Source organism: Hypoxylon fragiforme (assembly GCF_022984875.1).
Source record: "Hypoxylon fragiforme strain CBS 206.31 chromosome Unknown GGS25scaffold_8, whole genome shotgun sequence".
NCBI classification, from domain to species: domain Eukaryota; kingdom Fungi; phylum Ascomycota; class Sordariomycetes; order Xylariales; family Hypoxylaceae; genus Hypoxylon; species Hypoxylon fragiforme.
Window position 1 is genome coordinate 1,154,986 of NW_026054763.1, and position 14,493 is coordinate 1,169,478.

A 14,493-nucleotide genomic window follows, 5' to 3' on the forward strand; every position below is an offset into this window, starting at 1 on the left:
TCAAAATGCTCCCGTTCATTTACCGGCTGAATGGCTATTGTCGAGCCAAGGGGCAGCACGCCGGTCTCGATCTTTAGATCGCACGGTTGGGGGTGGGCCGCGGCCGAGGATTCTAAGCGTGGCCGATGCTGCTATGCTCGTCTCGTTCTTGGCACGGCCTCTAGCTCCCGTTTCACGATTGGACTTCTCAGTTCAATCTCCACCTGCCACCGTCCCCGTACCTTTCGATCTTTCGAGTACATACCTAACCAGGTATGTACGCTTGCCCTTAACAACATTCTACAAAGCTGGGTGTACAAGGTGTCACAAACTGAGACTCGTATCATATTCGTACCCTCGTTGAGCTGGGTACACACATAATACATGCTTATCTACGTGCTATTTCCATGGACATCTGGAATTGAGCATCCTGTCGGTCCGAATTTGCCAAGCCACAGTACCCTTTCCTACATACATAATAGTACACAGGCTTTTAATTGGTAGGTAGGTATGTATGTATGCATGATTTGATACTTATCGCTTTTAATAACTTACTTTGGCCTCTACATACTACATGTGTACCTCACATGAGCCAGGTATTCCCGGTCCCGCCGCGCTGGGCTAGACAAAGTAACCGCATCGTGGTTATCCGTCTAGTCGGGGATGGGGATGAGTATGGGGATGAGTATGGGGTTGGGGTTGGGGTTGGTTCAATTTAGGCAGGTCGTCTACTGGCTGACTCCCGTTGGCTTGCGTTCCCGTTCCTAGCTTCGACCCTGGCCGAGACAATTATTCTTCCTTATCGGATCCACTCGAGTTCCATTGCGCGTAATGTCACAAAAGTGACAGATGCGTTCCGAGAGCTGTTTAACTTGGTTCATATATGTATCATAGTATAAAGTTCTATCTACCCCCTCGACCGGTCACCCCGGCGGGTTGTAAGTCTAGGCTCTGTCCTTGACCCCTTTCCACCTATTCTGACACATAATAGGTACCTATGAATATCTTTTCTTGATATCATCATATAATTACCCCCTGACATCACTATGGTGTTCAGCTTCCGCAAGCGCGCTGCCGCCACCGAAGAGGCCTCCGCGGCGAGTGCCTCTTCTCGTGAGGTGGTAGACGCAACTGGTGCCGAGGCTTTGAATACACTCAAACGCTTTGAAGCACAACACACTCTCGACCCTAACTTGCCGATCGAAGAGCTTAACGATGTCGATGCTGTTCTTGCCAGCAACAATGTTGAGAAGGGTATTGAGATTGAGACTACTCTGCTGGAAGATAATAGCCCTTACCCAGAGGTAGGTCTCCCACTCGCCATGCCTTGCCTCTTTTGCTCAGACACCTAAAGCTGGTGAAAGGTCTGCGCTGCAGTAAGAAACTACGATGTCGACTTGCCGGCCAATACCATTCGCGCATGGGTGATCGGTCTACTGTTATGCACTATAGGATCGGCCGTTAATTTGCTCTTTTCTTTGAGAAACCCTAGCATACAGATCACCACTTATGTCGTCCAGTTAGTCGCATATCCGATCGGGCTGGGATGGGACTTGGTCTTTCCTGACCGAGTGTTTACTGTTTGGGGAGTCAAGTTCAACTTGAAGCCTGGCAAGTTCAATTTTAAGGAACATGTCATCATTGTCGTGATGTCGAACGTGAGTCCAACTGTATCTAGGTTTGGCATGCATGTCCCATACTAAATAATATGACCACCTACAAAGGCAGCTTACGGTGGTGGCTTCCTCTATGCTACTGATGTTTTAATCGCCCAGCAGGTGTTCTGTAAGTTCAGTCCCATGTCATGGGTACTTGTGGTCAAGCTGATAGTGGAGAAAGATAAGCAGCATTTCGGCTGGGCCTTTCAACTCCTGTTTGGCATTACCACACTTTGCACCGGCTACGGTTTGGCTGGACTTGCTAGGCGGTTTCTCGTATGGCCGGCTGCCATGATATGGCCTTCGGACCTCGTCAATGCTACGCTATTCTATGCATTGCATGATCACTCCCCTTCCGACCCTGCGAAGACGAATGGGTGGAGCGTCAGCCGATATAGATGGTTTCTGTACGTGATGGGAGGTGGATTTGTCTGGTACTGGTTCCCTGGCTGGATCTTCCAGGGCCTATCGTACTTCACCTTCATCTGCTGGGCTGCCCCGAAGCACGTGGTGGTCAATAAGTTGTTCGGGGGGTTGCATGGATACGGTCTCTTGCCAACCACTTTAGACTGGACAGTGGTTTCTGGCTTCGCACTCTCGCCGCTTATACCGCCATTTCACGCCGTAGCCAACACCGTGGCTGGTGTAATTATATTCTTCCTGTTTGTTTCGATGGGCCTACACTTCACGGGGAAATGGTATGCCGACTACTTTGTAGTCCAATCTTCCAATGCCTTCGATAACACGGGTGCTGTCTACGATGTCTCTAAGATCCTCAATGAAGATTTACTATTCGACGAGGAGAAGTATCATGCCTATTCCCCCCTCTTCCTCTCCACCCAGTTCGCTCTTGCGTATGGACTATCTTTTGCTGCCATGGCTGCCGTCATTGTGCACGTCGTTCTATACCACGGAAAACAAATTGTCACGCAATTCAAACTTGCCCGTAAGCAAGAGGATGATGTCCATATGAAGCTAATGAGAAAGTACCGGGATGCCGAGGACTGGTGGTATCTTGCACTCTTTGCTATCATGATTGGCTTGTCGTTTGTTGTTTGCTGTGCTTGGCCGACTGGGTTTCCCGCCTGGGCTTATGTGGTCTGCATGTTGATTGCATTGGTGTGGACTATACCGGTTGGTATTGTCCAGGCGATCACGAATATCCAGCTTGGGTTGAACGTGTATGTAAACCTTAGGCCTATCTCCCCGGCCCTTTCTTTCACTCTTCTTACCCCCCATTAAGCCACTGTTATGTGATAACTACAAGGGGCTGTTGCTAACTTGTCGTTGTAGGCTTACAGAATTTGTTATTGGTTATATGCTACCTGGCCACCCCCTAGCCATGATGATGTTCAAGAACTACGGCTATATCTGCATGGCACAAGCGCTTGTAAGTATCTTCTGGTCGGATCTCTCGCAGGTCTCGATTACTAACCTCGATCCACCAGTACTTCTCCCAGGATCTCAAACTAGGGCACTACATGAAGGTACCTCCCCGCGCAATGTTTTGGTCACAGCTAGTTGCTTCCATATGGTCTGCCATTGTCCAGATTTCTGTCATGAATTGGGCACTAGGCACGATCCCCAACGTATGCAGCGATGACCAGCCTGACAACTATACATGTCCCAACGGCAGGGTTTTCTATACCGCATCAGTCATATGGGGCGCTATCGGCCCTGCACGGAGTAAGTTAGTTTCAGAGGTTGCAAGCTGTCTCGTATATGCGTTATCGGTCTGTCTTACAAAGGAGTCTGCTAATAATTCATTCCTATTGCAGTGTTCAGTGGTGACGCTATATACGCCTCACTGCAGTGGTTTTGGCTCGTCGGCGCGATCAGTCCTGTCATTACCTGGTTCCTGGCTCGTCGAGTGCCCAAATCGATGTTTGGGTTTGTTCGTTCCATCAACATGCCCCTTATCTTCGGTGGCTCAAGCATGTTACCTCCTGCTACTTCGTATACGTATCTTTGCTGGGGCGCGGTTGGCATGTTTTTCAACTACTACATCAAGCGAAGGTGGAACGGCTGGTGGCTGCAATATAACTACATCACCTCGGCGGCTCTCGACTGCGGCTTAGTGGTTGGAACGATCATCATTTTCTTTACTCTCTACCTTACTTCGACCCAGCTGCCAAAATGGTACGGGAATTATGATGTCTTCGATACACTGGACCAGACGGGGATGGCTATTAAAACATTTGTTGCAGAGGGGGAAACCTTTGGACCGACATCCTGGCCGTAACTTGAGAAATGCGCCTGGGTGTAATGTCCTCAATATTGGAATCGCAGAAAATATGAGAGCCGAGTTTCTCAGCATCCTGAGTAGATCACGAAGGGTTCCCGGGAAAGGGGGGTTGAATGCTGTTCCAGGACTGGGATGTAGTAAACAACTAGGCCTTCATAAAGGTGCCAAAAAATCTGGCCGGCACTCTCGAGGAGGGTAAATAATCTCATCGTGTCGAGTGAAGAGGACATGGAATACTATTGAGTGTTATATTATAAGCCGCAGTTTGGCTTGACACTAACACACACGTGAATCTGCTATCCGCCTAGACGTTCATAGCAGCTATATTTACACCTAGATTAGAAGGTATTGTTAAATACCTAGGGAGAGTTTCCAGTTCGCCGAGGATATAAAGCCAGTTGAAATCCAAATCAAGTTTTCAGCATCCCGTCGATTTCAACAACACTCCCATTCATATATCTGGCTTCATCACCCATTAAGAACGCCACAACCTGCAATTTTTACATTAGCCCATGTTCGTTTAAGGACGCGGAAAGTAACTTTGGACTTACACCCGCAATATCGTCCGGTGTGCCCATTCGACCGAGTGCATTACCCTGCTCCATTCTTCCCCTCGCCTCGGCCGTCCCTTTCGCGATCCCGGCGTTGGTTGGGGTATCAATATAGCCTGGGGCGACAACATTTACGCGAAGGCCCTTAGGTCCCAATTCCAGAGCCATGCACTTGCTGAATCCAATGACGCCGAACTTGGTTGCACAGTAGATGGCTGTCCCCGCAGAAGGATTCCACCCAGATATGGAACTGACATTCACATAGCTGCCACCAGGGGTTGTCATGTGCGGTATGGTGGCCTTGGTTACGTTGTATGTGCCCTTCAAGTTTACGCCAACGAGCTTGTCGAAGTAATCCTCGCTCGTCTCTGTCAGGGGCATGGAGGTCGGGTTGATACCAGCACAGTTGAATACGTGGTCAATGTGTCCATATCTAGATACAACATCCATAACGCACTTCTCCACATCGGCCGCCTTGGACACATCGAGGGCAAGACTGGTATGGTGACTGGTGCTGTTGGTGTTGCTACTACCACATAGCTCAAGTGTCTCAGCAATACCGGCTTCGTTGATGTCTGTGATGGCTAAGATAGCGCCAAGACCGTGGAGTTTGATTGCCGTCCCCCGACTATTATATATGAATAAGACTAATATAAGCGAATGAGGGAGCAAATGATTCAAAGTGATAAGGTAGAGCTTGAAGGGGGGGGGGGGGGGGGGTGATTGGCAGGTATTAGGTAGGTAAGCCAGAAGCGACGCATACTTACCCGATACCACTTCCAGCGCCAGTGAGCAATATCACTCTACCAGAGAGGCTTGATGGCATTTTGAATATGTGATTTGAGCTGTAGAACTTAAGTTTTATGACTTACTACCTAGTCACTAGTTTACTACCTTAGGTAGGTAATTATATTATTATATTATTAGTTATATTGCTTTCGAAAGAGCTTCCAAGTCTATTACACGGTGATAACCCCCACTTACGAGCTCCCCGCTTTCCCAAGCTCGGAGGAACACTGTTGATACACTTACGTTGATACACTGCATCAATATACGGGAGCTTATCTGCAAATCATAATTCACTTACATACGAAGTATCTAACCTGCTAAGGTACTAGGTGAGGTAGATACCTACATGTACCTAGGCAGATAAATACATACCATACATACCATACATAATAATGTCAAGTTATGAAATTGGAACCCTAAAAGGGACTAAAAGGGACTAAAAGGGGGAACATTGAAGTTGAGAAGTACTATACACTAATTATAGCTGTGAACATTTTGCATACATCATCTGTGGCAGTCTTTCACCACACGCCCCCTTATAAAAAGAACCCGCCAACCCGCCAACCCGCGAGCTCGATCCGATTTGGAGATTGCCATTTCCCTAACCCTGGCCTCGCTCAAGCTCCATAAGCTGGTTTGAACCCAATAAAGAAGAGATAGGATGAGGACCTAGGCTCGCCGTGAGCCTCCTGACACCCATACCAGCTCTGCATGCAGGTAGCCATGATGAAAACTGATGCCAGGGTATACATAATATCATATGCACCGTAAGTTGCGCCGATTTTAAACGCCAAAGCACCTGAATGAAAACACCGCACATAATCCAGATTATTCGTAAAACTTGTCGTCCCATTCGTGCTCGAGCATTTCTACTGGAGCGGGCCACCACGACATCAAAGGTCCGCCAATGTCGGATACATGTTCGTTCGTCGGCAGCACGCGAGCGTTTTTGTTGGCCACAGACTTTTCTTCGACCCATTCGTGCTCCATGAACTCGATGGGCTCGGGCCACCAGGACATCAACGGGCCCGAAATCTCGGGGACGTGGTGCTCCTCCGGAGCAGCGATCCGGACATGCTTGCTTTGGTTGTCCAGACCGGAGATGAACTCCGATGAGGTGTCCATCGTACGCGGCGATGATTCCTCCATCTGTCTACCGAGGAAGACGGGAAAGTCGAAGCCATCTTCGAATCTTAGCGGATTCCTCCGAGAATAGGTGTTGGGTGGGGATGGCAGGTACGCACCTTCGTCGACATCGGACTCGCAGTCGCTGAGTATTGGGGTCTCGTTGGTCTCTGACAGCGGTGTTTGCGTACCCGTCATGGGAGACTCGAGCGGCGTACAGTAGCCATCACGGTAGACGTGGTTCACGATGACCCTATCCTTGTGGCCATCGTGGTGCATGTGGTTGGCATAGAGGAGGTGGGATAGGTCATCCTCGTTATAGATGGCAACTTCTGAAGTTATTGTGCTGTTGTCTTGGACGGGCCTGGGTTTAGATTGGGTGGCTTTGGCTTTGGCAGCCATTTGCTCTAGCTGATAGATATCTCCTTGCATTGTGGTGATGGTGGTTATGGTTTGTGATTTGTTGATACTTTAGATCTGATGTAGTAATGTAGTAATGTAGTGATGTAGTGATGTAGTGATGTAGTGATGCAGTGATGTGATGATACAGTAGTATATCAATCAGTGTTAGATCTAGATAGATATGCTATGGTTTTATATACAAGAGGCCAAGGCGGATCTCACCTGCTATGATGCCTTGAAGTGAATTTATTATACATACAAACATACAGTACATACATACGGTATCAACCCAACCATCGTACTAGAGCCATCCTCGAACTATGAGATCCGATCTATTCTCGTCTCATCCGACCAAGCTGATAATTTCAAGGGCATCGCCTTGCCTAGGCGGATGACTCCTAGACGCGAGGAAAAATCAGTGAAAAATTTAAAGCGGACTTTTAGTGGCGTGTTGTTATGTCAGTACCCTATTGACCGTCGTATGATTGAGACAGTTGGTTGTCCACTGGAAATTTTACGGGGCTTTACGAAAGCTGAACTTCCGGCTTCACCCGAACCCATCTCCTTTACAGCCTTGGCAAGAAAAAGAAAAGGTCAACGCGATCATGATTTTTCAAGATAATTTTATTTCTAGCGGCAAAAGTCCGAGCAGGCATTTAAACGAGTTAGCTATAGTCAGGAGGCTCCATCAGAGGTCTATTAGAGGTCTATCAAAGGCCCAGCTGACCTAACTCCTTTAAACTATACATGTATGTATTCTACAACGTAGTAGTTATCTGTTCCTGTCCAAGGTTCTCTATGATTTGTGAGTCTTCTCTTCCCAACTTTTCATTGCCCCCTATAGACCTCGCATGTTAGTATGATATAACTACCACCCCCTTTTAATACAAGGCGTCGGCACCCAATGAAGTCTTACCTTGACGTGGTTGAAGATATCGGTCTTGACAAGTTCCAAGTCCCTGTTTGCATCCACCCTGACCACTTGTGTTCCACACCCTTCGAGGGCGTCCAGCATTGACTGGCTCTCGGCAACATTGCGGTTCACTCTATTTTCTACCTTTTGCATATCCGCATCGTCTGGTCGTTTTGAGTTCTGAGCTCGTCCTAGTACGCGTTCGATGGAAACAGCTGGCGGACAGAACATGTGAAGCGTAAGATCCGCACTCGGCATGTGTGCCATCCATTCAGCAACGTGTTGCGCTGTGCGTGGAAAGCCGTCAATGAGCCAAGTCATCTGACCATATCGACTCACTCCTGTCTCGATTGTTTCCTGAATTAGTTTGGCTGAGACTCGGGCCGGGAGCAGCGGGCTGCTTGCCCCCTCGCGTCTTGGGAAGCTGCTTATCCAAGATCCGGGTATGTCATCCTGGTAACGGACCAGGTCCCCATACGAGAGATGGGTTAATCCTGGGAACGCATCCTTTAGGAACTTCGAGACCGTACCCTTACCCACGCCAGGTGCCCCTAATAGAAATATTATAAGGGGTCGGATAGCGGGGCGAGCAGCTTCGATCGGTCGTGAACTATTAAACCAAAGAAAACGGCCTAGCGATATTTTCTGTATCGTACTCACACCCTTCTCAGAGTTACCCACTTGAAGCGAGCAAAACTTCCAAGACTTTACTGGGGGAATATATCGCAGAAACACCACGACGAAGCTTTTAAGCATATCCATTGTCTAGTGAGACTAACAGGCAACGAACTCGATTACTGATTATTGTCAAGATTGGATTTGTGAATATGTGTTGGTGATCCTAGGTAAAGCTCATAATCTTCTTGGACTGATGATAACAGAGGAGAGGAGAGAAGGCCGTGGTTTAAATACCTGCACATTACAACTCAGACTCAGATCAGAATTACCTCTATATCGAATCGAATCGAATCGAAATAACTGATCAGTTATCACGTATGTTGAGGTTGTGCAAATCCTAGTTACTAGATCCAGATATTTCAAGAACGGTTTGACGTCGCTGCAAACGCCCAAATATCCCCTCTATACGCTTGAATACATGCCGTAATGTAATATAACTGCATCCGTCCTGTTTATCGTAAGATGCGATTTGACTGATCAGCGGGATAGCTGGTTATACAACATCTCGGGCCGTCGGTATCGTTATTGCGTATAATTTCATATGATTTTTGAATTTTTGGACCTTCTAACAGGATCATTCCTCTGTCATATATGTTAGCTAACTCGGGTGCCCAAATCAGAATCACATCCTGATTGAAATGGACTTGCATATGCAAGGCTGAAGGCTCGACGCGAGAAATTCTTGAATACTCCCTTTGTCTTTGGCGCCTAGTTATCCAGGCTTGCAAAGAACCAGTTACCTTCTCGAAAGCGGCTCTACCTACCTTCGTAACGAGGGCGGCAAGCTAGGCCAGACTCTTTGGGGGGCTCATAATTCACAGGTGTTCATATGCTTGAAACAGAAGGTTAGATAGGGCTATCAAAGATTAGCAGGTAAAGCCTTTGCTATCTCAATTCTCAGAAGCGTTGGCTATAGTGCGATATCTAGTTTGCTCTCCTGTCTTCCCGTAAAGGAGTGTGGTCGGCCGGCTGGTGGCAGATACCGATGTTCCACTACATGGAGTGTTTCACGGTAAATAACCAGGTACGTGCTACCGCTGCTTCAGTTAGAAGGCATTCTTATGTAGACATACATAACATACATTGTAGTATAGGTACTAGGTACTGGACGACCGGAAATGTTTCCCTCCGAGTCCTTGGAAGTCCAACACCCTCGAACATGTCGTTTTGGTGTTAGTTGACAAGCCATTCCCCCCAAAGCCCCCATCTCCCTTTTCCTTCCCTTTGCCAAAGCCATGACACTACACCTACTCCAAACCAAGAGTCATGGCCCAAGAGATAATCACGTATAATTTTGAAGGATCGAAGTCCCGTTTGCAACGTTTATATTCCACATTCATTCGTTTGGATCAAGGTTTCTGTTTATCCTTCAGCTGAGTAAACATGTGTTGATAGTCTGATAATTTTCGAAAAGTATGATATTTTTCTGTGAGGGATATGTTAAATCGAATAGGAGAGGCACCTTCGCAAGGTAAATAGGATAGAGGGCTCGTATAGTAGTAATAGAATGCAGATTAAACCATTCTAAACTATCAGCTAGACCTGAGCCCTTCTACCATTAACCCAAGCCGCGGTAGCAAATTGGGCCAGCCTCATCCGCAACAAATTGAATTACCTAATGCTCTCAAACTTGGGAGAGCTCAGGCAATCTGTCAACCTAAATTAAAAAAGACCATTCACGATCTTTCCACCAAGCGTTGCACCAGCGCCGAAGATGGTAGCGTTTCCTAGTTTCTTGCCGAACTTCTTGCCCCCCTCTTCGAACTTGCTAGGCTTGGCGGGTTCAGCACTTCCTTGGCCACCACCCCCTTGTGCAACGGCCATGGGGGGAACGTGTGCATTGTATGGGTTCTGAGCCTGTGGCGGGGGCGGATAGGCCCCGTTACCTGCCGGGGCGGGAACAGGGGTAGCATATGATGGCTGCGTGGGAGCATAGAAACCAGACTTCTCATTGTTGTCTATCTGAACGTAGTTCTTGGGGAATATGCCCTCGGCGTTGGTTCGCTTATTACGTCCCATCCACCAGTCATCATTCATATACTCGTACACGGCGATTCCGTCGTCACGCTCGAAGGACAGGTCACGATCATCAGCCGCCTGATACTTATAGAGAGCCTTGGCGTGAGCAATGACGGGCTTCGTCGGAGGCGGAGGAGGTGGGCCTGTTCGGGCAGGGAGCGACGGTGGGCCGGTCGAGGCATAAGCGGGTGGTGCGGGATGGGGAGTTGGGTTCTGGCTAATTGCTAGGTTACCCATCGAGTGGGATAGTTGGGCTGATGGTGGCGGCGAGGCAACGGCCGATGTGCGAGTTGTGGGTGTAGCTGCATTGGAGAGGGAGGTCTCTTGGGGAAGCATTCGGTGAACTGAATCGAAGACATCGTCGGTTAAGACGCCCTTCTGGAGGAGATTCTCGAGCTCCTACATATAGTTTACGACAAACGATGGTTAGCGATAAGATACCCACTACTAGACTAGGCATCTGTAGTTATTGAATGCACATACATTCTTGATAAGCCGGAGCGACTTGTTGGTCGCGATGATTTCCTGGCGATCGAGAGTCACCATTTTGCGATAAATGCAAAGTATCAAATATCAAATATCAAATATCAGATATCAATATATGTATATTACGAAGTTTAAATGGCTTAAATATTCAAATGCTCAGTTGTTCAAATGTTGTTGGAGGAAGGAATGTTGGTTGGGGATTGGTTCTCTCTAGCCAGGGCTGTCTTCTTTTTAATAGTTCGAGGGGCTGTTCCTGCTACAATTAAAACCGTGGCAGTGCATTAGTTACACCCGGGCACATGCATTCCTTCATTCAATGGATGGTTCAATCTTCCCTACTTACATATGTACCTATGTAATCATTATTATAGTGCAACCTAAAGTTAGATATGTACCTAGGTCCTAACCTAGATAGTTATACCGACATTACGTACATATGTACATCAATACTATACAATACATCAATGTACATGCTACATAAGTTCAATGCTCATAATACTAGGTAATGACAATATACAAATGCATACCTACCTACATCAATGATGTATACAAAGTAGGTAGGTAAGGTTAGATAAAATATAAGACTTTTGTTTTTTGCATTGAATATTCCAATTGTAAGTCTTCATTTGATATCAACAAGTAACTAGATCTATGTAGTGAACGTAGTAGTACTTCTATCTATTCATGGATATAAATATTGATATAGGGATAGAGATGCCGCATCTCTCACCTACTTAAACAACGACGCCCCCATCTAAACGAAAGGGCTATTCTTTACAACGTACTTGTCAACGTACTCGTCTACGGCCGTGGCCTCGAGCTTCTTGCCGTCCATCCCTAGCTCAATCAGCTCCTTGACTTGCGACTCAGCCAAGTGTGGCTCTAGGTGTCGCTTATACTTGGCCAAGATGTGTGGTTTGGCCTCCTCTCTCCTTAGACGATGTCCCAACGGTGCTTCTACAACCACCTCTTTCAGCACTGTACCATCGTTGAGTTCCACGGTCAACGCGTTAGAAATAGTACGCAACTCTGGGTTGTGATAATCCTTGGTATATTGTGGGTCTTCGACACATTTGATCTTCTGGCGTAGTGACTCGACTAACGGTGACGTCGCCGCTTCGCTGCCATCTGTGTAATCTGTCGCTTCGAGCCGCCCGAATACGAGCATTACCGAGCACATGTACTGAATGCAGTGGTCGCGGTCCGCAAAGTTGTCCATCGGTTTGAACTGCTTGTCGATAATACGGACGCATGCCTCGTGCGTCCTGCACGTGATACCCTTGATATCAGCTGCCGACTTGCCCATTTCCTTGAGCTGATTGTGGATCTTTTGGGAGGCCTCTACCGCCGTCTGGGAGTGGAATTCGGCTTGGAGGATCAAATTAGCATAAAGGAAAGATCATGGGAGTTTTACGAGTGCCACAAACCTGGGTATGAAACCTTGAACAAGACATTTTCCATTACGTAGCTACCATAGGGGCGTTGGAATTCGAATTTATTGCCTTTAAACAAGACATCGTAGAAGCCCCAAACGGGTGCCGACAAGACGGTGGGGATGCCGGGTTCACCTTTCATAACCTTTAACACAAGGTTGACAGCTCTCTGGCAAGCATCACCGGCCGCCCATGATTTTCTGGACATGGTGTTTGGGGTGTGTCGATAAGTTCGTAAGCTCTGGCCGTCAACCCAGGCCTGCGTGACAGCATCGGCGATCTGCTTCTCGTTCAAACCGAGCATATGAGATACAACTGCTGCGCTAGCAACCTTTACCAAAACGACATGGTCTAGCCCGACCTTGTTGTAGGAGTTCAACAGGGCTAGGCAGCCTTGAATCTCATGTGCCTTTATCATACCCTCAAGAACATCCTTAACGGTAAAGATCTTGCCCCCGGCAAGGTTACCACCCGCCTTATTGGTGCGATTTACCCAGTCAGCAACAGCCAGAATAGCTCCCAGGTTATCTGATGGATGGCCCCACTCAGCAGCAAGCCAGCAGTCGTTGTAGTCGAGCCACCGGATCATGGCACCAATGTTGAAGGCACCATTGACGGGATCAAGTATAAAGTCGGTACCAGGGACTCTGGTGCCATTAGGGACAACGGTGCCGGGAACAACGGGGCCTAACAGCTTGGTACATTCCTTAAACCGCAGACCTTCAAGTCCGCAGCCTAGAGTATCGAGGAAGACCCATCGTGCAGTATCGAACTGTGGTGTTGGGAAATGAATTAGCCAGAATATTTCGGTCTACGTTTCTTTTTGCCCCTCTTCACTTTCCTAGCTCAAATACTAGGTAGGATATATATATATATATATACAAAGCTGAAATAGGGGGAGGTGCATACAGCTAATTCAGAGTTAATGGGCTTAGTCACGTAACTAGCAATGTCCCGAATCTCGGGATCGTATTCTCTTGCTTCCTGAGGCATTGCGTGAGCAGATTGTTGTGCGGCGGTGGTGGAGAAGGAAGAAGAGCGTAGGGCGTAGGGGGCTGGATGGGTAAGCGGTGTTGTAGCTCCGAGTTTCGCTGCTACTGCTCGTGAGGAAAGGGTTAGAGGAGCTATTCTTTGGAAAGTTATTGGGTGTAAGCGTAGTGATCGAGAAGCTGTTCGCATGCCACGATTGACAGAAGACATTGTGTCCCGGGCAGTTACTGCGTCAGCGTGACGAATATAATACTTTAGATGCAGAGCATGAGGTGAAGTGGTAGGTACTTATAGGTAGAGTTATTATAGAAATCAACTTTGAGAATTGAGGGTCAACTAGTTCCAAGGGGGGGAAGTTTAGTATTACATAGTATCTGCCACTAGTAGTAGGTACCTTATGTAGGTAGATTCAAGCTAGATAATTGCATATGTTAGTATCTACTACTACCTACTTACTCATCTACGTGCATATTCCCTCGGTATACATAGGTATTCCCTCGGCCCATGAGACAAGGGGAGCAAGTCCGGTTAGTTACGGCCAATGGCGGGGTAGGGGAATATCTTATTGAGATGGTGAACTATGATTGGTTAATTGCCATTAGATCCTACTATGTATCCAGGTATATCCCATCAAACTCACACAAAACTGCAAAATGCTTAGACATTTATGTATATATTCTAAGACTACTTCAAAAATAGTAACTTCAGGCAAGATGGCCGAGTTGGTTATGGCGTGAGGTTAAGGTCACCTTAACAACCAACTTCCTCATGGAGCAATCCGCGTGGGTTCGAGTCCCACTCTTGTCATGAATCTTTTATTTTTGTGCATTTCCCCTCTTTGCAATTCCATCTATTTTTATGCCATTTTACATCTCCGATGATATTACTACATGCGTGCACACTGCATAGTCCTTAAGTCCTTACATCCTTACTAATAGTTATCATTTGTAACGCTCCACTAGGTTATATACCTCAAGGCTACGCACAACACACAACACACAACACACACACAACACACAACACACAACACACAACACACAACACACAACACACACACAGCACACTAACGATAATCCAGTCACCGATCAAATAAAAAAAAAGTTCTATAAAAAATTACAGATGACAAGAGTGGGACTTGAACCCACGCGGATTGCTCCATGAGGAATTTGGTTGTTAAGGTGACCTTAACCTCACGCCATAACCAACTCGGCCATCTTGCCCTAGT

General features: G+C 47.3%; 6 protein-coding genes and 2 non-coding genes across 8 annotated transcripts; 2 read left to right on the forward strand and 6 right to left on the reverse strand.

The window, feature by feature from the left end:
* Positions 1-1,025: 1,025 nt before the first annotated feature.
* Positions 1,026-4,247, forward strand: GGS25DRAFT_533866 (small oligopeptide transporter; the record flags this gene model as incomplete). Its single annotated transcript, XM_049265717.1, has 7 exons — positions 1,026-1,283; positions 1,344-1,637; positions 1,704-1,764; positions 1,819-2,818; positions 2,931-3,027; positions 3,086-3,323; positions 3,416-4,247. The coding sequence occupies 7 exons, from the start codon at positions 1,026-1,028 to the stop codon at positions 3,877-3,879; spliced, it is 2,412 nt and encodes an 803-aa protein (XP_049113789.1). The 3' UTR covers positions 3,880-4,247.
* Positions 4,248-4,292: 45 nt separating this feature from the next.
* GGS25DRAFT_524507 (3-oxoacyl-reductase) lies at positions 4,293-5,259 on the reverse strand (the record flags this gene model as incomplete). The annotated part of the gene is made up of 3 exons (XM_049264619.1): positions 4,293-4,373; positions 4,434-5,061; positions 5,201-5,259. The coding sequence occupies 3 exons, from the start codon at positions 5,257-5,259 to the stop codon at positions 4,293-4,295; spliced, it is 768 nt and encodes a 255-aa protein (XP_049113790.1).
* Positions 5,260-5,577: 318 nt separating this feature from the next.
* Positions 5,578-6,882, reverse strand: GGS25DRAFT_503054 (uncharacterized protein). Its single transcript, XM_049262047.1, has one exon. The coding sequence runs from the start codon at positions 6,777-6,779 to the stop codon at positions 6,051-6,053; it is 729 nt and encodes a 242-aa protein (XP_049113791.1). The 5' UTR covers positions 6,780-6,882; the 3' UTR covers positions 5,578-6,050.
* A 630-nt stretch (positions 6,883-7,512) lies between these two features.
* On the reverse strand, positions 7,513-8,870 carry GGS25DRAFT_409745 (P-loop containing nucleoside triphosphate hydrolase protein). The gene is made up of 2 exons (XM_049258483.1): positions 7,666-8,870; positions 7,513-7,587 (listed from the first exon to the last, which is right to left on the reverse strand). The coding sequence occupies exons 1-2, from the start codon at positions 8,422-8,424 to the stop codon at positions 7,546-7,548; spliced, it is 801 nt and encodes a 266-aa protein (XP_049113792.1). The 5' UTR covers positions 8,425-8,870; the 3' UTR covers positions 7,513-7,545.
* Positions 8,871-10,002: 1,132 nt separating this feature from the next.
* GGS25DRAFT_524510 (SH3-domain-containing protein) lies at positions 10,003-10,905 on the reverse strand (the record flags this gene model as incomplete). Its single annotated transcript, XM_049264620.1, has 2 exons — positions 10,003-10,758; positions 10,843-10,905. The coding sequence occupies 2 exons, from the start codon at positions 10,903-10,905 to the stop codon at positions 10,003-10,005; spliced, it is 819 nt and encodes a 272-aa protein (XP_049113793.1).
* Positions 10,906-11,379: 474 nt separating this feature from the next.
* GGS25DRAFT_503066 (2-methylcitrate dehydratase) lies at positions 11,380-13,618 on the reverse strand. The gene is made up of 3 exons (XM_049262048.1): positions 13,188-13,618; positions 12,273-13,050; positions 11,380-12,213 (listed from the first exon to the last, which is right to left on the reverse strand). Exons 1-3 carry the CDS (start codon positions 13,476-13,478, stop codon positions 11,600-11,602), a joined length of 1,683 nt encoding a protein of 560 aa, XP_049113794.1. The 5' UTR covers positions 13,479-13,618; the 3' UTR covers positions 11,380-11,599.
* A 357-nt stretch (positions 13,619-13,975) lies between these two features.
* On the forward strand, positions 13,976-14,075 carry GGS25DRAFT_t85. The gene has a single exon. It is a non-coding gene; the product is annotated as a tRNA-Leu (tRNA).
* A 313-nt stretch (positions 14,076-14,388) lies between these two features.
* GGS25DRAFT_t98 lies at positions 14,389-14,488 on the reverse strand. Its single transcript has one exon. It is a non-coding gene; the product is annotated as a tRNA-Leu (tRNA).
* Between the last annotated feature and the right edge of the window lie 5 nt (positions 14,489-14,493).

What these genes read in the sequence shown, in the direction of transcription:
- GGS25DRAFT_503054 (XM_049262047.1), bottom strand. Translation starts at nt 6,779, where the DNA reads ATGCAAGGAGATATCTATCAGCTAGAGCAAATGGCTGCCAAAGCCAAA.
- GGS25DRAFT_409745 (XM_049258483.1), bottom strand. Translation starts at nt 8,424, where the DNA reads ATGGATATGCTTAAAAGCTTCGTCGTGGTGTTTCTGCGATATATTCCC. An exon ending in ATATCTTCAACCACGTCAAG is followed by an intron (nt 7,588 to 7,665) that starts GTAAGACTTCAT and finishes CGAGGTCTATAG; the next exon opens with GGGGCAATGAAAAGTTGGGA.
- GGS25DRAFT_503066 (XM_049262048.1), bottom strand. Translation starts at nt 13,478, where the DNA reads ATGTCTTCTGTCAATCGTGGCATGCGAACAGCTTCTCGATCACTACGC. An exon ending in CCATTAACTCTGAATTAGCT is followed by an intron (nt 13,051 to 13,187) that starts GTATGCACCTCC and finishes CCAACACCACAG; the next exon opens with TTCGATACTGCACGATGGGT. An exon ending in GTTCAAGGTTTCATACCCAG is followed by an intron (nt 12,214 to 12,272) that starts GTTTGTGGCACT and finishes TGATCCTCCAAG; the next exon opens with CCGAATTCCACTCCCAGACG.